Source organism: Salvelinus sp. IW2-2015, linkage group LG6.1 (assembly GCF_002910315.2).
Source record: "Salvelinus sp. IW2-2015 linkage group LG6.1, ASM291031v2, whole genome shotgun sequence".
Classification (NCBI taxonomy): domain Eukaryota; kingdom Metazoa; phylum Chordata; class Actinopteri; order Salmoniformes; family Salmonidae; genus Salvelinus; species Salvelinus sp. IW2-2015.
Genome location: NC_036845.1, coordinates 8,511,273 through 8,534,805, shown reverse-complemented (window position 1 = coordinate 8,534,805; position 23,533 = coordinate 8,511,273). Strand labels below are relative to the sequence as shown.

General features: G+C 44.1%; 2 protein-coding genes across 3 annotated transcripts in view; one reads left to right on the top strand and one right to left on the bottom strand.

Annotated features, from left to right (window-relative positions):
• The window catches only part of LOC111964981 (ubiquitin carboxyl-terminal hydrolase MINDY-3), a 51,436-nt gene extending 44,722 nt beyond the window's left edge, over positions 1-6,714 (bottom strand). The window contains exons 1-10 of one of the 2 annotated variants that reach the window (XM_023988888.2): positions 5,871-6,714; positions 5,672-5,751; positions 5,255-5,315; positions 4,666-4,851; positions 4,389-4,440; positions 3,877-3,991; positions 3,716-3,789; positions 3,521-3,600; positions 2,933-3,003; positions 2,113-2,193 (exon numbers count right to left, since the gene is read on the bottom strand). In XM_023988888.2, coding sequence (XP_023844656.1) covers positions 2,113-2,193; positions 2,933-3,003; positions 3,521-3,600; positions 3,716-3,789; positions 3,877-3,991; positions 4,389-4,440; positions 4,666-4,851; positions 5,255-5,315; positions 5,672-5,751; positions 5,871-5,964 — 894 coding nt within the window. In that variant the 5' untranslated portion in view covers positions 5,965-6,714. Of the gene's footprint in view, positions 1-2,112; positions 2,194-2,932; positions 3,004-3,520; positions 3,601-3,715; positions 3,790-3,876; positions 3,992-4,305; positions 4,441-4,665; positions 4,852-5,254; positions 5,316-5,671; positions 5,752-5,870 lie in introns of those variants that run through there. The other variant, XM_070443988.1, reaches the window with a different exon arrangement.
• The window catches only part of si:dkey-12j5.1 (uncharacterized), a 28,726-nt gene continuing 11,902 nt past the window's right edge, over positions 6,710-23,533 (top strand). Inside the window, 12 exon segments of the mRNA XM_070443806.1 lie at positions 6,710-6,796; positions 7,156-7,271; positions 8,405-8,514; positions 8,671-8,817; positions 8,921-9,073; positions 9,270-9,391; positions 9,478-9,601; positions 10,403-10,456; positions 10,458-10,505; positions 10,691-10,759; positions 17,554-17,794; positions 20,441-20,646. Of these exon segments, the coding sequence (XP_070299907.1) occupies positions 7,205-7,271; positions 8,405-8,514; positions 8,671-8,817; positions 8,921-9,073; positions 9,270-9,391; positions 9,478-9,601; positions 10,403-10,456; positions 10,458-10,505; positions 10,691-10,759; positions 17,554-17,794; positions 20,441-20,646 (1,341 nt within the window). The 5' untranslated portion in view covers positions 6,710-6,796; positions 7,156-7,204.

The following is a 23,533-nucleotide window of genomic DNA, read 5'->3' as shown; positions in this document are numbered from 1 at the left end:
AATTCTCCTAGTATTTATGCTGCATTAGTTTATATGTCGGGGGCTAGGGTCAGTTTGTTATATCTGGAGTACATCTCTTGTCTTATCCGGTGTCCTGTGTGAATTTAAGTATGCTCTCTCTAATTCTCTCTTTTCTTTCTCTCTCTCAGAGGACCTGAGCCCTAGGACCATGCCTCAGGACGACCTGACATGAGACTCCTTGCTGTCCCCAGTCCACCTGGCCCGTGCTGCTGCTCCAGTTTCAACTGTTCTGCCTGCGGCTATGGAACCCTGACCTGTTCACTGGACGTGCTACCTGTCCCAGACCTGCTGTTTTCAACTCTCTAGAGACCGCAGGAGCGGTAGAGATACTCTTAATGATCGGCTATGAAAAGCCAACTGACATTTACTCCTGAGGTGCTGCACCCTCGACAACTACTGTGATTATTATTATTTGACCATGCTGGTCATTTATGAACATTTGAACATCTTGGCCATGTTCGTTATAATCTTCCACAATCTCCACCCGGCACAGCCAGAAGAGGACTGGCCACCCCTCATAGCCTGGTTCCTCTCTAGGTTTCTTCCTAGGTTTTGGCCTTTCTAGGGWGTTTTTCCTAGCCACCGTGCTTCTACACCTGCATTGCTTGCTGTTTGGGGTTTTAGGCTGGGTTTCTGTACAGCACTTTGAGATATCAGCTGATGTACGAAGGGCTATATAAATACATTTGATTTGATTCATGCTCAGTAAACATCAYTTGATTATGTCATACATAAAGGTAGCATTGATCTCTCAATATTGGCCACCATTAATTGGATATTTGAGTGATAAAATAATAGTGAACTATACCTGACATGTATGAGTGGTTTAGGTTCATTTCCCCATCCTTTGTGGCCTCTGCCTGTCAAGCAGCAGAAGGGCACATTTGCCGATGCACTGTTAGCTGATCATTGTAACTTTGCAAGCTACCAGTAGAAACATTGTACAGTTGGCTAAACATAGTGGTAAGTAGACCTAATGTACTTTTTTATCCAACCTATGTAGACCTACTTAGTGAAGTTAGCTAACATCCCCTTCTCAACTTTGTTTAAGTGTTTGAAAGTTAGAGGCATAAATATCATACCTGTCAAAAAAATAAAATGCTACCCTCCCCTTTTATTGTAATGGTGAGAGGTTATCATGTCTTGGGGGGATGATATTTGTGCATCTAACTTGTTCACTCATTATTCACGATTCATTCCGGACTATCCGTAAACATGGTAGCATGTTTAGAAACATACATTATTTACCATTAKTTTCTAATGGGGCACAAAATGATCTGAAACCACCAAAACAAACAGCAAAAGCATCCAACAAGTTTGTAGAGTCACAAGCTTGATGTAAACATTGTGTGCTAGGAATATGGGACCAGATACTCAACTTTTGACTACTTAAATACACATACAGTACCAGTCAAAAGTTTGAACAGCTACTCATTCCAGGGTTTTTCTAATATTTTACTGTTTTCTACATTGTAGAATAATATTGAAGACATGTATTTGTTTAGTGTGTAGTGGCTTTGATGGCATGCACCCCACTTGTTTCTGGCCCACCAGGATTTACATGCTAAAATCACCACTGCATATTGTGCACTGATGACTGAGGGGGGAAAAAGTGTTTGTTGTTTTTAGTAACTTCTTGTAACTTGTTTGCGATATTACAACAACAGTTGTAATATCGCAAACAAATGAGGCAGTTTCACCATTAAGGAGCCCAGCTTTAAGAGTCCATTTGTAACAATTAATAAATGTTGTGAACATGCTGTCATTTCTCAACCCCCATATCAGCTGTGTTACACGCACACTGCTTCACCCAAAACACTGGTGTGTGTGCATTTTACAAGCTGMTTGGCCCAGTTGCAGCTGACCACAAGGTTTCAAGACAACGCCAAAAAACAGCAGCAACTAGCCATATAAGACCATACTACTGCCGTCTCTCTCGCTCTCTCATGTGAGCTGTGCAGTACTAAATCTGTTAAAGCACACATTCCTGGTTCTTCTTTTTCTGACCTGCCCGCTGGAAGAGAGACTGGCTTATATTACACACAGACACACATGGCCCAGGTTGAGTGTGTGTTTTTGTGTGATTCTTACCTTGGCGAAGAACACTGAGAGATGAGTCTCACTGCCAAGGATCCATATAGGGAATTTAGGAGACTTCAGGAACGCACCCACCTGAAACACACATACAAACCAAAACTGGAGCAAAGCAGTTCTGATTCAGATTCCAGACCAACTTAACTGTCTGAACCCAGACCAGGTTAGTTTTACAGACTAAAGGCTTTCTGATGCCATTTCAACTGACAAAAGGAATGATCAGGGAATACAATCTGATGTCGTAATAGAATATGTACAGTAAGAGAGAAGAAAAGACTGTCATATTGTTGCTAATACAATGGTTGTTCAATGAGCAGGTTTATAGCATGAACATACCAATGTACCCAGGTCTAACTCATCTACCCAGACTTACTCAGCTATTCTACTACTCTACTGTAGTCCCTGCTCCTTACACATTTCCTGTAGCCACTCTTATTGTTATGTTTTTTTTCTGTAAAATGAAATGTTATTTTCTCCCTTGATTCTCCCAGTATGTGTGAGTGTGTATAGGGTTGGGGTTAGGTGGTGAGGACTATTGCCTCCAAACACATTTACACATGGGATCTCACAGAGTGGTTTGTTTTCCACCACTATCCAGATCATAAATGTCCTACTGCATAGTCAGTCACACACAAGAAGTGGCTGTATGTGTGAGAGAGGGAGTGTGTATGCCAATGTGTTTATTTGTCGTGCTGATTCTCTCACAGAACGTTTGAATCGCTCTCCGCAATCATTCGTGACTAGTGAACAAGAACAAACTCACCACTATGGTTTGGACATAACAAGCCTGAAGGAATGTCAGTCTGTTTGTTCGTACCTTGCAGTAGCGTAGTGACTCCATGAGAGTGAGGAAGCCCACTGAAGCCTGGTTGTGGATACCATGGAGCTCTGAGGGAGGGAGGGAGGGAGGGAAAGAGAGAAGAGAAAGAAGACCAGCTTAGACTAACAACAAAAAACTAGGTGAAACAGCTTCTTTGGTCTCTGTGTGTATGAAAGTTTGACTGATCACTGCCATCTAGCGTTCAGATGTGGGATCACAGTCACCAGGAAACTGGACAACGTCTTCTTAACACCTTCCGTAAACTGAGTAAACAGAGCAATAAAGTCGCCTAATGCTCATTGAAGAAAAMATTAAAATTAAATCACGCTGCCAGATAATGAGGTTTATTGGACAACACTTTGCACTAAGATAATGTAATCCGCTGTGTGTGTGTGTCCCCCGTTTGGTAGAGCATGGCGCTTGCAACGCCAGGGTTGTGGGTTCGATTCCCACAGGGGACCAGTGTGGAGAAGAAAAAAAAGTATACAAATGTATGCACTCAGTAAGTTGCTCTGGATAAGAGCGTCTCCTAAATGACAAAAAAAGTTACAAATAAATAAGTCAGCCTGCGTGTGGAGTACTTACTCATGCCAGAGCACTCCCTGTCTCCGTCCCACACATTAGAGACAGCATGGCCCGTCACTAACAGGTTAACCAGACTCTGACTGCAGAGAAAAAGAAAAGTAATGGCTTAAGCTTTTTGGAACATCACTTAGCTCAAGATGTCAAAAGAAATGTAGCTGATAAAGATTCAATACAGTGAGGGATCAGAGGTTGTACCTGCCGTGGCCATAGACTGGATCTATGAGAGGCTCTGCAGTATCTTCAATCTCATTCCTGATGTTCTCTATCCTCTGTAGACAGAAAGAGAAAAGTGGTTACATGCACGCACACAGAGTGCAGAGTAATATGCACACACAAAAACACATGCAGAGCCTTACCTTGGTGAGGATGACAGAGTAGAGGAAGAGCAGGACTCCACAMCGCCCTTTCCAGGTTTCGTAGAGAGACACCACCTCCTCTCTAAGCTCTGATAATGACTTCACAATACGCTTCCTGTAGACATGAGAGGTCAAAGGTCAGGGGCTAGAAGTCAGCGAGACCACCRCTAATGACATTGCACTCATTTAGAGGTCAGAGACAGGAGGGTTCATGCTGACAGTGTTGTATAATGTCATTATGCAATCAAAGATTGTGTGTATCTCATTAAGGAATCAGTGAAGAGTGTGCGTGCTGAGTCAGGAGTGTGTGCTGAGTCAGGAGTGTGTGCTGAGGCAGCAGGTTGTAAATCATTATTGAGAAACTCCAGTCACACACACAGGCTTAGCCAATCCCAGACAGATGGAGACACACACACTAGAATTCCTGACTTTCCTGCAATGCAGTGGTCCTTTCATCTCCATGGAAGTCATGGCCAATAGAGAGATGAGCCACAGTCAGTAGAGTTACTTACTGGAGGATGCTATGAAACCGCTCAAAGCCAAGATCCTCAGCAGCCAAAGCAGCTACACACAATAGACACACAGAGATGCAAACACACACATTTTAGTGAAACAATTTAGGTAACATTGACAGAACACATGTCATTATTCTAGATTCACAGTGACAGCAATACTACTCACTATGCAGTCTACCCACTATCATATGCGATGATTAATACCATCTCACTACAGCAATGCAGTTATTCATATTAGATGGGTATTAGTGGATAGATGAGTAGTGGGACTCACTGGGTTGCTGGTCTTGCTGGGTCTGGCTGGTCTCCGGACCACCTGTGAGGGATGTGTGAGTGGTAGTGTGAGGGCACTGTCCTTTGGCCCAGGTCACCAGGCAGTAGGAGGTGGTGGAGGAAGTAGAGCAGGCCTGTTCCAGGATCTCAGCCAGAGTAGAACATAGGGCCGCTTTCTGCTCCTCCTCTACAAGGAACAGAAGATATAGGCTAGGTTTCTAATATATATATTTATGATGCATCTCCATTTGGAGCTCTCTCTGCATCTCCATTTAGAACCCTCTCTGTTTAACAGGGTCAGTTTGGGGTCAGAAGTTAGGGTTACCTGTGACGTGTCTCTAGTTACAACTTTTTCTGTTAAACAGGGTCAGGGCTAGGTTTCCCAAACTCAGTCCTTGGGACCCCAAGGTGTGCATGTTTTGTTTTTTCCCTTAACACCACAGAGCGGTTTCAAATAATCAACTAATCATCAAGCGTTAATAATTTGAATCAGCTGTGTAGTGTTAGTGCAAAACCCAAAATGGGCTCCCCTTGGGGTCCCGAGGACTGAGCTTGGGAAATGCTGGGTTAGGGTTAGAGGTCAGGGTTACCTGTGATGTGTCTCCAGTTAGAACTCTCTCTGTTAAACAAGATGTTCTTCAGAAGGAAGGCCTGCAAGAAACAAACAATCAGGAAATATTCTACAAGCTGTAACCCATCTCTATAACACCAAAAACACAACCTGCCGTCCTCATCAACCCTATCCACTCTGTCTAAGAACAGATGTTTACGAAGACACTCCAGCACCATAGAGTACTATAATAAATAAACAGTAGTAGAGAAGGCTTCTCAGCTGAGTGACTGTCGGGTGACTTCTGTAAAGTGTTATCTAAGAAGATGTGTGCCTGTCCAGATATCATCATTCTGGTTACAGACACCAACACCCTCTACCTGGTCATAGGCTGGGCCACCTAACTCATGTTTGTGTGTAAGGTTATGCACTGTCTGGTCTGGGGACTGGTCCATACCTGTACAGGAGCAATGACAGCGCAGGGTCCTCCTTCAAACTGCTCCAGTGCTGTGTGTTCTGTCTCACTGAAGACCAACCCTGAAATACAGGAATCACAGAGTCACTTATTTTGCCCCACCACTGACAATGTCTAGGATTGTGTTCAGGTTAGAGGGGGGTGCGCCKGAATGGAGCGAAGTAGGCGAGAGGTAGCTTACCTTGGGTCCATCTCCGGAAGAGTGAAGCGGACACCCCGTTGCTGCCTGGTCTTTCCCAAACTAGATCCACAACCTCTTTATTTAACTCCCCCATCGCTCTAWKACACTGGTCCAACAGCCCTGGCAAACGGTTAGCTGGCTAGCTAACTACAATCAATTACAGAGCAGTTACTGCGCACACAGCCACGGTCCCGTTCGGGTTGGAGGATAGCTAACCTTAGCTAGCGTTGTGGTTTACTCTTCGACTTTCCAGGAACTGGTGCTTCGCTTCCCTCGGCATCGGCCACAACGAAGCTCCGTGGCAGGGCAGTCTCCCCGGTCTGACCAGCGGACAGATGGGCGATAGGAGCATTAACGTTAGTTAGCTACCTAGCTAGTAATGTTATGTGGGCGCGTCTGACCGGCTATCTTAGCGTGGGCCGAKTTCTCCAGCAAAMCAGCGTGCGTAAACTAGTTAGCTGCCTGGTCAGCTGTCCAGATTGATAACAATAAATTAGGGAGCCAGACTGTTAGTTGACTGCTCAATTCTCCTTGGTCCAAGTCGTAACGTTACCTTGCTACTAGTAGCCTGCTAACGTTAACTCGTTAGCACCAGTTTGCTATGTTTTAGCTAGCTAAATGCATAACGTTTTGACGTTCCAAAGAGCGCTGAGGCGGTGTCAGTTTAAATCCAGGTCTGAATGCCGGTAACTTTCGTTTAGTCAGTTGTTAGAAGGCAAACGCCTGTAATAGATATCTGAAGTAGTAAAATCTTGAAAAGAATATATYATTGTCGTCGGTATCAAAGACTAGCTAGAAGTATGTCATTCGTCTATTTACAACAGCTGTTTGGAAATGTGTATTGAGTGACGAAAACGCTCGTAGCTGTGGATTGGTCCAAATCCAGAATGTTCTTGAAGCACGGGCTCCGGCTTGGCAGCCCATTGGTGAGTTCAGACTGTCAATTATTCACATCATATCTTTCTCGACTATTTTCCGTCTACATTACCGCAATGACGTTTGTTTCAACACTTTATCAATGGAATTTCATCAAAGACTCAACTAATTAAGGTTGTATATAGTACATGAGACATGAAAACGCAACATCAAATCGATTGCCTTTGGCATTCTCAAACAGCGACTGTTCTTACTGTCATTCACATTTAACTGGAACTGTTTGTCCACTATCATTCTCCGTAGCTGCTGGGTTAGCAGTACTGAGCATGTGAACTCACAACATACGCAGTACTGCGCATGTGCACTCACACCCTACGCGTGGACTAATTTATCCCCATATTTTTTACAGTGATTCTAACATCAATTATAAAACTTGATTACAAATCGTCATTGTTGTAATGGGAGGCCAAACCAAGGGCAAAAAGAAGAGCAAAGCCAGGAGGAAAGATCCGCGCTCTAACGGAGGTATGTTAATACAGTAACTAACGTGTTAGCTAGATCGCTATAAAGGACAACTAGTGTTGTTGTCCATGTGTGATATTTGTTATACTATGTGTGATAGCTACAGTGTCTTCAGAAAGTATTCATACCGATTGACTTATTTCATATTTTGTTGTCTTTACAGCCGGAATTCAAAATGTATTACATATTTTTTTCCCCTCACCCTTCTACACACAATACCAAATCAAATGTATTTATAAAGCCCTTTTTACATCAGCAGATGTCACAAAGTGCCTATACTAAAACCCCAAACAATGCAGATGTAGAAGCACGGTGGCAAGGAAAACCTCTCTAGAAGGCAGGAACATAGGAAGAAACCTAGAGAGGATCCAGGTTCATGCGGCCATGAATGCCAGATAGATTTTCAAGACGTTAAAACTTTCATAGATTACCAGCAGGGTCAACTAGTAATCACAGTGGTTGTAGACCACCGGTCGGTACCTCAGGAATAAATGTCAGTTGGCTTTTCATAGCCGAACATCCAGAGGTCGAGACAGCAGGTGTGGTAGAGGTAGTCGAAAACAGCAGGTCRTGGAACAATGTACAGTAGCAGTAGCACGGTGAACAGGTCAGGGTTCCATYGCCACAGGCAGAACAGTTGAAACTGGAGCAGCAGCAAGACCATGTGGACTGGGGACAGCCAGGAGTCATCAGGCCAGGTAGTCCTGAGGCCAGGTAGTCCTGATGCATGGTCCTAGGGCTCAGGTACTCCGGGAGGGGAGGGAGAGAGAGGGAATTAGAGGGAGCATACTTAAATTCACACAGGACACCAGATAAGACAGGAGAATTACCCCAGATATAACAGACTGACCCTAGCCCCAGGCACATAGACTATTGCAGCGTAGTCATTAGGACATTATGGGAGTATTGTGTGTAGGCCAATGACAAAAACATCACAATTTAATACATTTTCCATTCAGGCTGTAACAAAACAAAATGTGGAAAAAGTCGAGGGGTGTGAATGCTTTCTGAAGGCACTGTAGCTCGCTAGTCCACTCTGAAAGAACAACCTAGCGAGCTAACTTGCTAGTTAGCTACTGTAACTGTAGCCAGACTTATGTAGGCTATTGTTGACAATATGGACTGTGTTACAACAGGCTCTGGATTGGCAGGTCTGTCACCTCAAGATAGAATGAAGCTGAAGATGCAGGAGAAAGCCAAGAAAAAAACTGCTGAAAAATATACTGTCGAACAACTATTGGAGAAGGTAGAACACAGACACACACACACACACACACACACACACACACACACTCCAGACATACTCTCTCTTACCCCTGTTTCAGATGGAGTCCGAAGTGTACGGACAGTTTGGAGTTTGCCACATGCTGTACACTAACATCTGTCCTGTGTTGTGTTTCAGACAGAGGAATGTATGGACAGTTTGGAGTTTGAGATGGCGGGGAGGTTCTGTCAGCGAGCACTAGAGGTGGAGCCTGACAACCTCCTTACCCTGGACCTGCTAGGACACATCCACTCTGAACTGGGAGACACACAGAGGGCCAAGGAAATATCCTTCAGTGTGTGTGTATGGTGTTTGCATGCATCTCTGTGTGCATGTGTGTGTTGTGCAAATGCACATGCGTGTGTGTGTTCCTTAACTCCAGCTCTAAGTGTTTCTGCATGCAGTGCAGTTGAGTCCTGAAGAAGGTCATAGTAAATACATGTCTCTAGGGCAGATACACACAGGCCAAGAGGCTGTGCAGTACTACACCAAAGGAGTACAGATACTACTGTGTATGCTGGAGAAACACGCACAAGCCACAGTGAGTACACGCACACACACACACTCATGGATCTTGTTGAATGCATGTCTAACACAGAACACTAGGAGGAGCTGTTTCTTCAGTCTGAACACTTCTACTGACTGTGTCACAAACTGACTATCATAAACTGACTGTCACAAACTGGCAGCCAGAGATGCTGAATACTTCTACCTCAACCATCCCCCTGTCACCCCAGGCAGGAGCAGGAGCTGAGGCAGCAGCCTCCCCACTCCAGGACTCGGGGTCAGAGATCCTGATAGGCAGAGACGTGTGTGTGGCCTACTGTTCTGTGGCAGAGATCTACTTCACTGACCTCTGGTAACACAAAAATCATATATACATTTTTGTAACCTGAAAGGCCTGTTGTGTATTGAATTCACAGATTTGTGTGTGTTTGTGTGTAGTATGGAGGAGAGGGCAGGAGATCAGTGTCGAGAGGCCATAGAGCGAGCGCTGACCTATCATCCTGACAACCCAGAGGCTCTACAGCTGATGGCCAGCTACCTGTTCAGTACAGAGAAGAACCAGGTCAGTACACACACACACACACACACACACACACACACACACACACTATGACTATAAATCAGAGGCAGGTATGTCTCACGCTAAATTATCATCTTGTTAAAGCAGCGATCAGAGTTAATTCATGTGAGAAAATGGAATCATATGCCATTAATCTGATGAGCTAGGCACACACACATTAATCAGTTTATGACAGATATTAATGCAGAATTAGTTATGAAGCAGATGCATTTGGACACAGGGATCACATCTGACGAAGAGAGGAGGAGAAAAGTTGGGGAGAGAGAGAACAAAAGAAAGTGATGAGGGGAGACAGAAAAATGGTCTATAACTGAACAATCAGAGCATTTGCAATTGTCATACAATTTTATGATAATCTGCTAGTCCTAGCACTGCAATGAGACAGGCCTCCAATTGTTCGGAGAGCCTTAATCTTTAGGGAGCAACAATAACAGCTAGCTAAGGATTTACTCCTAAATGACTCTTACATTTCAAAGAGAAGACAAGTTTTGGAATACTGCAGCTCTTCTCAAMGTTACTTTTGTAAATATCTCCTCCAGCCACCAGATGGCACTGTGGCTCTAACTAGATGGAGTTGATTTGACAGTTGTGTGTAACCTTTATTTAACTAGGCAAATCAGTCAAGAACAAATTGTTATTTACAATGACGGCCTACCCCGTCCAAACCCCGACGACGCTGGGCCAATTGTGCGCCGCCCTATGGGACTCCCAATCACGGCCGGATGGGATGCAGCCTGGATCAGGGGAGCAGATGTCAGATTTTTTTTGTGTGTGTGTGTGTAGGAGGGGAAGGAGTACCTGATGAGGAGTGTGGATGCGTGGCTACCTGCCCTGAAACAGTGACGCTCCACCCAGCAGAGAGGACATAGAGGAGGAACACACACAGGTGAGAGACTTATACCACACACACACACACACACACACACACACAGGCGAGTCAAACAACCCAGAGCATAAAAGCCAAGTCAGAGGGCCAACTTATCGCTCCGTGTGTGTGTTTGTGTGACTTTGTGTGTATCTGTGTGAGAGCAATTCTGTGAGTGTGTCTAACTGGTTTTGTTCCCTTTCCAGAGTGACATCCCACCATATGAATCCCGCATCACCACGGCCAAACTCCTCATAGAGGCAGAAGAGTACGAGGTAGGAGTATGTGGGTGTAGGATGAGTTTTCTCTGTGAAAAGGCCAGTGCTCTGTATTCTTTATCTTTGCCAGAGATCATCTTCAATAATAGAGGAGTGGTCTTTACCCAGAGAGAGAGAGGTAAACGGAGGGAGGAACAGAGATGATAGGATAGAGGGCTTTAGAAATGATCTGGAGGGAGAGGGTAGAAAGGTGTGTGTGTGTGTCTGACACATTGTTTGTCTTCATCCGCCTGCATGTGTCAGCAAGCCACACACACTACAGACTCAGTGCATTTATTGAGGAATCAGAAACAATTGAGGTGGAGATGAGGATGAAGATTGCTGTGAGCCTGGAAACATTCACCACGATAACAACAAGATGGAAGCAGCAGATAACTGGAGAACAGGAGATGCAGGACAAGATTAGTCAGATCTAGAGTAACTGAGACTATTTTAGTCTTCTATTGTTAAAGAAATTCTAATTCTGTGTTTCCACACAGCAGTGGTAWACCTAGAGGCAAGTCATTAACATCGCAGTTTTCAACTCTAAACAACAACAACATTCTAACTCATAAATTACACACACACATCGGAATCGAATAGGGAATCCGTTGTTAAACAGCGGAGAAGAAGCATTTGACCCTAGTAGAGCAGAGGGAACGAGGGAAGGAAATGGAGGAGAGGAAGACGGTGGTTATAACCAGGGTCAAATATAATTAGCAGAGGCTACGAATACGGATTTCTCACCCACTTCCTGCCACTGGAAACTTTTTTCTCATAACGATGGATCCGAACGTTCTGCACATGTTATTTTACACATTCAAGTTTTTCTCTTTACTGTACGCTTTACTCACCCTCTTCTGAACCCTTAACCAATTTGATATTTCTGAACAGCTGAAATAAAAACTCAGTGGTGATACACTATATATACAAAAGTATGTGGACACCCTCAAATTAGTGGATTCGGCTAATTCAGCCACACACGTTGCTGACTGGTGTATAAAATCGAGCACACAGCCATACAATCTCCATATACAAACATTGGCCGTAGAATGTCCTTACTGAAGAGCTCAGTGACTTTCAACATGGCACCGTCATAGGATGCCACCTTCAACATGGCACCTTCAACATGGCACTGTCATAGGATGCCACGTTTCCAACAAGTTCATCAAATTTCTGCCCTGCTAGAGCTGCCCTGGTCAACTGTAAGTGCTGTTATTGTGAAGTAGAAGGAACAAGAACTGCTCAGCCGCAAAGTGGTAGGCCACACAAGCTTACAGAACGGAACCGCCGAGTGCTGAAGCGCAAAGTGCGTAAAAATCGTCTGTCCTCGGTTGCAACACTCACAACTGAGTTCCAAACTGCCATAGAAGCAACGTCAGCACTATAACTGTTCGTTGGGAACTTCGTGAAATGGGTTTCCATGGCTGAGCAGCCGCACACAAGCATAAGATCACCATGTGCAATGCCAAGCGTCGGCTGGAGTGGTGTAAAGCTCACCGCCATTTGGCTCTGGCGCAGTGGACACGTGTTCTCTGGAGTGCAGAATCACGCTTCACCATCTGGCAGTCAGACGGACGAATCTAGGTTTGGCTGATGCCAGGAGAACGCTACCTGCCCAAATTCATAGTGCCAACTGTACATTTGGTGGAGGAGGAATAGTCTGGGGCTGTTTTTCATGGTTCGAACCCATAGTTCCATTGAAGGGAAATCTTAACGCTACAGCATACAATGACATTCTAGACAATTCTGTGCTTCCAAATTTGTGTTCAGCATGACAATGCTCCTGTGCACAAAGCGAGGTCCATACAGAAATGGTTTGTCGAAGAACTTGACTATCCTGCACAGAGCCCTGACCTCAACTTGGGATGAATTGGAACGCCGACTGCGAGCCAGACCTAATCGCCCAACATCAGTTCCCGACCTTACAAATGCTCTTGTGGCTGAATGGAAGCAAGTCCCCGCAGCAATGTTACAACATCTAGTGGAAATCCTTCCTCAGAAGAGTGGAGGCTGTTATAGCAGCAAGGGGGGGACCAACTCCATATTAATGCCCATGATTTTGAAATGAGTTGTTTGACGAGCAGGTGTCCACATACTTTTGGTCACGTAGTGTGTATGTATTTATGCAGTTGAAGTCGGAAGTTTACATACACTTAGGTTGGAGTCATTAAAACTAGTTTTTCAACCACTTCCCAATTTTCTTGTTGACAAACTATAGTTTTGGCAAGTCGGTTAGGACATCTACTTTGTGCGTGACACAAGTCATTTTTCKAACAATTGTTTACAGACAGATTATTTCACTTATAATTCACTGTATCACAATTCCAGTGGGTCAGAGGTTTACAATACACTAAGTTGACTGTGCCTTTTTAAAAAGCTTGGAAAATTCCAGAAAATTATGTAATGGCTTTAGAAGCTTCTGATAAGCTAATTGACATCATTTGAGTCAATTGGAGGTGTACCTGTGGATATATTTCATGGCCTACCTTCAAACTCAGTTGCTATTTGCTTGACATCATGGGAAAATCTAAATAAATCAGCCAAGACCTCAGAAAAAAATTGTAGACCTCCACAAGTCTGGTTCATCCTTAGGAGCAATTTCTAAACGCCTGAAGGTACCACGTTCATCTGTACAAACAATAGTACGCAAGTATAAACACCATGGGACCACACATCCGTCATACCGCTCAGGAAGGAGACGCGTTCTGTCTCCTAGAGATGAACGTACTTTGGTGCAGAAAGTGCAAATCACTCCCAGAAGAACATCAAAGGACCTTGTGAAGATGCTGGAGGAAACKGGTACAAAAGTATCTATATCCACTGTAAAACGAGTCCTAAATCGGCATAACCTGAAAGGCCGCTCAGCAAGGAAGAAGCCACTGCTCCAAAACCGCCATAAAAAAGCCAGACTACGGTTTGCAACTGCACATGGGGACAAAGATTGTACTTGTTGAAGAAAATGTCTTCTGGCCTGATGAAACAAAAATAGAACTGTTTGGCCATAATGACCATTGTTATGTTTGGAGGAAAAAGGGGGAGGCTTTCAAGCCGAAGAACACCATCCCAACCGTGAAGCACGGGGGTGCCGCATCATGTTGTGGGGGTGCTTTGCTGCAGGAGGGACTGGTGCACTTCACAAAATAGATGGCATCATGAGGTAGGAACATTATATGGATATATTGAAGCAACATCTCAAGACATCATTCAGGAAGTTAAAGCTTGGTCATAAATGGGTCTTCCAAATGGACAWTGACCCCAAGCATACTTCCAAAGTTGTGGCAAAAGGGCTTAAGGACAACAAAGTCAAGGTATTGGAGTGGCCATCACAAAGCCCTGACCTCAATCCTATAGAAATTGTGGGCAGAACTGAAAAAGCATGTGCGAGCAAGAAGGTCTACAAACCTGACTCAGTTACACCAGCTCTGTCAGGAGGAATGGGCCAAAATTCACCCAACTTATTGTGGGAAGCTTGTTGAAGGCTACCCGACACGTTTGGCCCAGTCAAACAATTTAAAGGCAATGCTACCAAATACTAATTGAGTGTATGTAAACTTCTGASCCACTGGGAATGTGATGAAAGAAATAAAAGCTGAAATACGTGATTCTCCACTATTATTCTGACATTTCACATTCTTAAAATAAAGTGGTGATCCTAACTGACCAAAGACAGGGAATTTTTACTTGGAATAAATGTCAGGAATTGTGAAAAACTGAGTTTAAAAGTATTTGGCTAAGGTGTATGTAAACTTCCGWCAACTGTATTTGTTAACAAAAAATCAAGACCTAGAATTGCCTTTGGTGTATCCCACAAAAAAGGTTCACTGTTATAAGCTAACTTTTTTTGAATTTAAGCAAAATTCCCCAAATTCCCGGGCTTAACTTCGGAAACCGGAAAGTTTCAGACCCTTTGCAAACCTAGTCCCCAGCACAAGGTGTACCTGTGTAATAATCATGCTGATGGATTATCTTGACAAAGGATAAAAGGCTGTCTAACAGGGATGTAAACAAATTTGTCTGTTTTATTGTATATTACCATAGCACAAGACAAACYTAGTCTACACGTTGCATTGGAGTGATATTAAAGGCCCAGTGCAGTCAAAAACGTGATTTCCCAGTTTTTTTTTTATATACTCGACCAGTTTATTAGGCACGCCAGTCAAGTACTGGGTTGAATCCCGCTTTGCCTCCAGAACAGCCTGAATTCTTCAGGGCGTGTACATGTTGCTCAATTGGTATCAAGGGACCTAACTTGTGCCAGGAAAACATTCCCCACACCATTACAACACCCCCACCACCAGCCTGTACTGTTGACGTTAGGCACAATTGGGCCATGGATTCGTGCTGCTTCCACAAAATTCTGAATTTGTCGGACTAGGCAATGTTTTTCCACTCCTCAATTGTTCAGTGTTGGTGATAGCGTGCCCACTGGAGCCGCTTCTRCTTGTTTTTAGCTGATAGGAGTAGAACCCAGTGTGGTCGTCTGCTGCAWTAGCCCATCCGTGACAAGGACCGACGAGTTMTGCATTCTGAGATGCCATTCTACACACCACTGTTGTACTGCGCCGTTATTTGCCTGTTTGTGGCCCGTCTGTTAGCTTGCACGATTCTTGCCGTTCTCCTTCGACCTCTCATCAATAAGCTGTTTTCGCCCACAGGACTACCCCTGAAATAATGTTTTTTTGTTTGTCGCACCATTCTCTGTAAATCGTAGACACTATCGTGCATGAAAAGCCCAGGAGGCCGGCCGTTTCCAAGATCCTGTAACCGGCGCTCAGTCACTTARGTCACTCATTTTGCCCATTCTAACGTTCAATCGTACGGTAACTGAATGCCTCAATGCCTGTCTGCTTTCTTTATATAGCAAGCCACATGACTCACTGTCTGTAGGAGTGAACCATTTCACAATTTTTTGTAATTGGGTGGTGTACCTAAATATATGGCCACTAAGTGTATATTTTCACACTATAATAATAATACTGTGAAATTGTGTAAATGATCATAATGCACTTTTTAGTGTAAGAGCTGTTTGAAAAGACCACCTAAAGTATCAGCCTGTTTTGGTTGGATGCAGTTTTGGCCTACTTGGTGACATCACAAGGATGTCACCAGTGTATTTTTTGTTGTTAATAGACCAATAAGAGAGTTCCAAACCTTGCTGCCAATAACAGCTAGTTTTCAGTTTTCCCCTCCCCACTCAGACCAGTCCTAGCTAAATTCTTGCTTGAAAACTTGCTCTTTTCTATGAAGCTATTTTAGTTTATTTTTGACCATTTTAATTGAAAACAATCACAGTAAGGTACTTAATTGTTACCCAGAAATGATTTGATATTGATATGAAAAATAAATAAAAATGCTGCATTGGACCTTTAGGTCAATACCAAGTGTCAAATAGATCACTTTGTAATCTCCTGCCGTATGAGTGAAAAACAAAGGTACGGGAGTCTGACTGAACAGACACTAATAAAGACACTTCAAACACACACAAGCATGCTCACGGCTACACASAGACACACACACACACAGAGAGAGTTATAAAGGAGCTACTCCCAGGAGGGTGGTTTCTAACTGGTCCTGAAGCAAAGGGGACGACTCGTTTCGTGTGTGTATTTGTTGTTGCTGTTGAGTAATCTGCAGGCAACGTTGCTAAACAGAATCATTTTACCAGAGTGCAGCGCACGGATAGGGACAAGACAAATGACTATAATAGTCTGGAGGGCTGTCTCGCTCTCACACACACACACACACACACCCACACACCGTTTCAGAGACAGAGATGCAGGAAAACCAAAGCAACTGTGAATGAAAATGCAGTGTATTTCAACTAAGTGAATAATGKAGGAGGTACATGTATATAAAGAACATATAAACAGGTAAAAGTACCCAGCAATTCACACAGGAATAATATTTTGTCCTTTCAAGAGGTGGTGTCATGACAACCAGTCTTAGAGTTAAGTTGTTGTTGTTGTCATCATGGGTTGTCGTCAGGGGATTGTCTGTGTCTGTCGTGAGTTGATGTCTGTTTTCTCGTAAGCTGTTCCTCAGTGGTTGGCTCCTTGGAGGTCTGGAACTAACACCGATAGTTGGGTGTTTAACMACATCGGCTAAATAGTTTATTGATCAACCTCAGCTCTAATACAAAACATGTACTCTGTAGATCATCAGGAATGAGATGTTGATTTCCCTCTAATCAGAATGTGTTAATTAATAAAACTTAATACCTCTCAGTAGGTAATCAGCCCCACAATTAATCAACACACCCACACACTCGGTCTCTCGCATACACAAGTGATGATAAAAAGTGCAAGAGGGATGAAGAAAATGGGACAGGTAACTCTTTGAAGAGGAAGAGATGCGTGAGATCGTGTACACTGGGGAACTAGGTGAGGTGAACTAGTCTGGAATCATCAGCACAGGAGGGTGTGGACTGGTGATCAGGTCCATTGATGAGGACTAGCTATTGATCATGACCAGTTCTGTATTGGTTGTTGAGGTCAAGGAGTATTGGACAGGAGGGATATTGACTGATTATTGATAGTAATCATGAGATTAGCTTCGTTGTGTATTGATGACTGTGTAAGCTGTCTTGTTGCTATTGACGACCGTGTCTATGGAACACTGGGTTTTGAGAGTCTGATCAGACTCTGATCACATCCATTGATTAGGGTGGCAGAGAGAGCGAGATGTGTGTGACAGAAAACACCTCGCTCTCTGCCTCCACACACATAGCGACTCAGGCTAGGAGCAGGATGTGCTTAATGTTTAATGAACAATGGAAATGATGGTTTGTGTGTTTTTATGATTTCTCTCAGACAGCAGTAGATGTGTTGGAGGGTCTACTAGAGGAAGATGACGAGGTGGTACAGGTAAGTCATGATGATGATGTCAGTTTTTATTTTAATTTTWAATTTTTTACAATACAAAACATTCACATACAAACGATAGCATACAGACGCACACAAACATCAACAACATCACCCCTGCCCAGGCCCACCTGCTCACACCCCCGTCTCCAGCACCCGCATCACTCTCTCCGCCACATGGCCTCAGACTGCACCATTTTGTTTCTCTCTGTCGCCCACGCACTTTCAACATTTAGACAATAAAACATTTGACCTTTTCCATTATGTTAACAATGGATTGGTTGATTTGCAGTTTTAAGTATACGTTTTTTCTAGATTGATGAAAAAAGTATCGTCCAACCCATCGGGTATCTCACTGCACCCTCATATACCGTGTCTTGAAATACAGTATGCAGACAGACTGATTAAAAGTTKATTTACATTAATACTTTTGACAGCCAACTTTCTAACTCTGCCCATAACTTTTGGAATTTATCATTCCCAGAAGGCATGGATTATTGAGTCATTGTTAGTTTTACACTTAAGACATGACTCTGCRGTTGTGATGTAGAATTTTCAGAATTTTGTCTCTTGTATAAGAAATGCTAAACATTAGTTTATACTGGATTAAGCATAAACTTTGTTAACTGTAATTCCATTAGTTATTTTCCAACATTCCCTCCATCTTGTGCCAATATCAGTTATTTTTAAGTCTTGGTTCTAATAGTTMATATATTTTTTTTCTAAGAGATTGTCAGTTGGATAGTCTTTCTGCAAGGTTTTGTATACCTTACCTATCATATGAATATCCTTTTCTGACTCAAATGGGATTCCCTCAAGATTGCGCTGATGTCCAAAAGTTTTCAAAGTAAAATTTCTTGATATGGAACTTGGGGTGGCAGGTAGGAGCGTTGGGCCAGTAACAGAGAGGTTGCTAGATAGAATCCCAGAGCTGACAAGGTAAAAATCTGTCGTTCTACCCCTGAGCAAGMCAGTTAACCCACTGTTCCCCGGGTGCCGATAATTTAGATTAAGGCAGCCCCCCGRACCTTTCTGATTCAGAGGAGTTGGGTTAAATGCGGAAGACACATTTCAGTTGAATGCATTCAGTTGTACAACTAACTAGGTATCCCCCTTTCCCTTTTTTAAGTTGCATGTATTTGAAAATATCTACATTGGTCAGTTCAAAATTGCTTTTTAATTCTGTCATGGAAATACATGTATTTCCTATTACCAAGTAATTTATGGTTTCTATGCCTTTAGTTTTCCATGTGGGCCATTTTATCATTGTATTATGAAAAGCTATCCAAGGATTGTTCCATAAGGTTTAGGAAGTGATTGGTTCATGAAGAATACGTTACATTTTCTTCCATAATTTTATAGTGTTCTTAACTATGAAGTTGTTAATGTTTTTAGCTTTATCCTTTGAAAATAGACACGTGAAAAGATTCTGGGGCAGTTTTCTTTTCTGTGTGTGAAGTGAGCAGGAGACACACCTGCAGCCTCCGTTCAGTTCTCTCTGCTCCAGAGCCATATTAGTATTCTTTGCAAGAGGTGTGTGTGTGTGTGTGACAATCTAACCTCAGTGTGCTCATTCTTTCTCACCCTTCCTCCTACACACCTCGGCTGACAGATTGAGAGCAGTCACTTGCTCAACCTTTGAACTCATTCAGGAGACACCTGCTCTAAGCAGAAACACTCACATATATATACACACAGACAGACAGACAGACAGACAGACAGAGTTTTAACTCCTATGAATATACAGTAAATCAAGTCAAATCAAGTTTATTTTATATAGCCCTTCGTACATCAGCTAATATCTCGAAGTGCTGTACAGAAACCCAGCCTAAATCCCCAAACAGCAAGCAATGCAGGTGTAGAAGCACGGTGGCTAGGAAAAACTCCCTAGAAAGGCCAAAACCTAGGAAGAATCCTAGAGAGGAACCAGGCTATGAGGGGTGGCCAGTCCTCTTCTGGCTGTGCCGGGTGGAGATTATAACAGAACAGCGCCAAGATGTTCAAAACTGTCATAAGCTACAGCATGGTCAAATAATTAATAGGAATAAATGTCAGTTGGCTATTTCATAGCCGATCATTAAGAGTTGAAACAAGGCAGGTCTAGGTGACAGTAGGGGTTCCCATAAACCGCAGGCAGAACAGTTGAAAACTGCAAATAGCAGCAAGGCAGTGTGACTGGGACAGCAAGATCATCATGCCCGGTAGTCGCTGACGTATGGTCCTAGGGCTCAGGTGCCATCCGAGAGAGAGAAAGACAAGGAGGCAGAGAGAATCGCCAGCAGACGACAAGCTTGTCTACTAGCAATGCACACAATGCACACACGTCTACTTGTCTCCAAGACTCATATATCCTCGGAGAGAGCTCAATTCTCACGTTGGCTTTTCATAGTACGCTCACCTCTCGTCATCGAGTTGACACAATGCACGCTGGATCTCGGCTAAGCAGTGGGTCCACTCAATTCAGTCCGAGAACAGTCTGTCAGCGTGAAACAAGCTTGCACAGGCCCTATCTGGTAGACTAAGGGAACTCGACATACGTCGCTGCAGATGTTCACATGAAACCCTCCGGATAGTCTAGCTATTACCTTCCTTTTCATGGTTCTTCGGCGCTCAGGTCACTCCGTCTGTGAAAGCAGATCCGAATCCAATTGGAGACACAGGGACTCTACCTGCAGTATCTCGCTCATCGGAATAGGAACCTGTCTCTAGTAACTTAAAATATTCACACCACGAGGGCTCATTCTGGAATAACCAGTGTGAATTCCGGTTAGCGTCCAGTGACTCTTCTTCTGGTATAAACGACCACGACTCTCGACCCCTCGACCCTCGGCTAAAGCCACACCCATCACTACCTGCATCGATACCAAATCTGGCACGCTGAGACCAGTATCGGCTGTCGACGGACTTGGGGATACCACATGCTGTGGCTCCCCAATCGCCTCGATACCCCTGCGGGAGCTCACTACAGGCCAGGCTCTCCAACACCTCTTCCGACGCACCCACTGGTGCATCAAATGCGGACAGCCAGCACCACTTATGAGAGTAGTGCATGCTCTTCAAACCCTCGACACCTACTCCTTACACTATCCCTGAGATCAAGGCGCTCGAAGTGCCCTAAAGACTCCCGACTAACTCCTCCGCCCACGCAACATGCGCTGCAACACAATGGGTGGAGCTGCCCCAGGCGCCAGTCTTAGTGTCGGTTTGTTTGGTCCCTACTGTCGTCTCGATGCACCTATTGAATAACACAACACGGAAAGTGTCGCATTGAGCGCATCCTTAAGTATCCCTAAACCCCTGCGAGCCTACTGTGCTCCTTACTGTTCTCGTGTCTTACCTTATATTTTGATGGAAGCCACCGACCCTCGAGCAACCTACATGTTAATTTTTTTTAACTTACCCTCATCAGCCTGCCCAGTAGTCTAGATTGGTGGCTAGGTACCCTAAAGGCTAACTCCGCTGTACAATGTTAGTACTTGTAACAGTTTGGGTAAACTCTCGACTTACTGTACTCTTTCTAAGTCTTTACGGAGACCACATTTGTTGTGTAAGTGAGGCTATTAAAACTACTTGATAGAACGCCAGATTGCAATCTGTGCACGGGGGCACTTTGTTGTAGGTAGTTTAACATCTCGCGAAACTGTCTCTCTCATACCCTCCCGAGGACTGATGACAGCCTACTATACTGTCAGCCAGCTTTATTCCGTAATGAGTGAATCGGCCAATCAGCTCCGTTGTGAGCGTAGTTTCTGAATTGATTGTTTCCTCCTGACACAGTCTCCTATGAGAGTTAGCTGGCCTTAGTTAATATCTCTCTCGTTATGAGTGGTTGGTTGTTCGTGCCTAACTACGTCTTAAGATCGAGCCATTATATACCGACGTGCCACAATCACGAAACATATTTGTCATAGAACAACTTTGTAATATGCATTTTAATCTATGGAGTTCTTTTGAGGAAGTCAGAAGACTTTATCATGTCTCTGACTTGAATAGGACACAACCTATGACTCGGTGAGCTTCGCAAAAACACTCTGCCCATCTACAGGCTCAGATGATGCTGATGTGCGCCAAGCGCTCTCGCTCAACAATATAGTCTACAGACGTTGTTACGATCTTCCCGCCTCTGGGTCATGAATACGTGGCAATCGTCTTCTGAACTGTTTGGTAGTAGAGTCATTCACAATAGGCGCTCTGTTACACGTATTATATGTATCAGCCTTAAGCCCTCTACGATACTTTCAACATTTGAGTCTCGAGTGTGACACGCCTGCAAGCATCCGTCTCGAGTGTCTGCAACTGACCCAAGAGGTTGGACGTGCTTCCTCGCTGCTGTTTCTCTGCGCTGTTCCTACACGACTCTCTATCGCAAATCTGGTGACTTCAAGATTGAAGATAGGGCATTGTTACGTTGTGATCTCCAATGTCACTGCCTAAGGATTAGCTTGGCCTGACGGTGCTGGGAGTGATCCTTGCGTCAGATGAGACCAGGCACCACTTACACGAACTTTACTGCATGAGCTACGACCTTGCTGTTGATTGTTGTGAGGGTGCCGCAAGCAGCACTGAGCGGATAAAACTACGTGGGAGCACTGTAGTGTTCTATAACTCAGTCGCTGCTTGGTGTCCCCATGTATTCTGCGTCTGACGTTGCGCTGAAGCATGCTAGGAGAGTACAACAAGATAGTTTGAGTAGGAGAGAAGGAAGTTGGCATTCCGCTAGCACACAGTTGCCATAAACTTGTTTTGCCTCTCGTTGGCTCTTTAGTTCTCTCGTGCATCTCCGCAGTGTTGTGGGTGGAACAACTCCCTCCACGACGCCAGTTTCATGCGGAGTCATCACCACCTCTCCCGGAGAGCACCTGAAAACCCCACCTCCTTTAAGGATACCTAGATAGGATTAAAGTAATCCTTCTAAGCCGCCGCTGACCCAGCCACTTCCTTCCAGTTATTGAAGACGTGCGTAGATTCAGCATGACGTGTGATGTAAAAGTGGTGTTTCCGACTTCGGAGACTAACTGCGTGCTTCGACTACAGGCCGCTGATCATGCTACCAGTTATTTGTATCCGCTCTGTGCTACCATAATAGTGCCATGCTGTCAGGGATGCTGTGAGACATTACTTCAATATGTGCTTCATTCCGGATAGTGATTGTTAGCGCGAGATAGTTGGTGTTAAGCTCTGGATTCACTGTTGTCACAAAGAGCTGTCTATTTGGGACTACTACATTTGCTTGGTAGACATAGACCGTTAAATAGTTGTGTCCTAACTGCTCATAGTGTCTAGAGCATGGCGCATGGATCAACAACTGAACAATATCTTGTTTCTCTTCTTCATCACTCATCTGCACGAGTGTATGGAGATATCTCTCGAGCCTGGGTGTCGTGACCAGTTGTGCTAGCATTTTGAGCAGACGAGTAGCACGAGGGAGGAGAGATGCGACAGAGGCGAGGTTATGACGAAGGAGAGGAGGACGAACATGATATTGACACTGTATCGGTTTTGTTATAGGATGACGACCAGATCCTTAAGCTCTTGACCTCATACTACCTTCTCAACTGGCACATAAGGATATTATACTCACACACTACATACAGTCACACCACGTGCATCGCGCTTGCATGATGACGTGTTTTCTCCAGGATAGTAGATTTGAGTCGTTAATGCTCTTGTGTTATGTATGTATTTGTATCTTCTCTCGAGCATTGTGTACTACTGGTCAGTTATACATCTAGGAGTGTATATGACATACAGGAGACTCTCTCCAATCGCTGATATTTGCCAGAGGTATGTCGGCGTAAGACAAATGTTAAACCTTAGCGTTCAATTCGTTTTACTTACTACTCAGAGAAGGCTAGCGTGTCTTGCTGTGCTGACAATTATGGGGTAGTCGTTTATTGCTGATGGTCGTGTTGCTGGATGTCGATTTGTG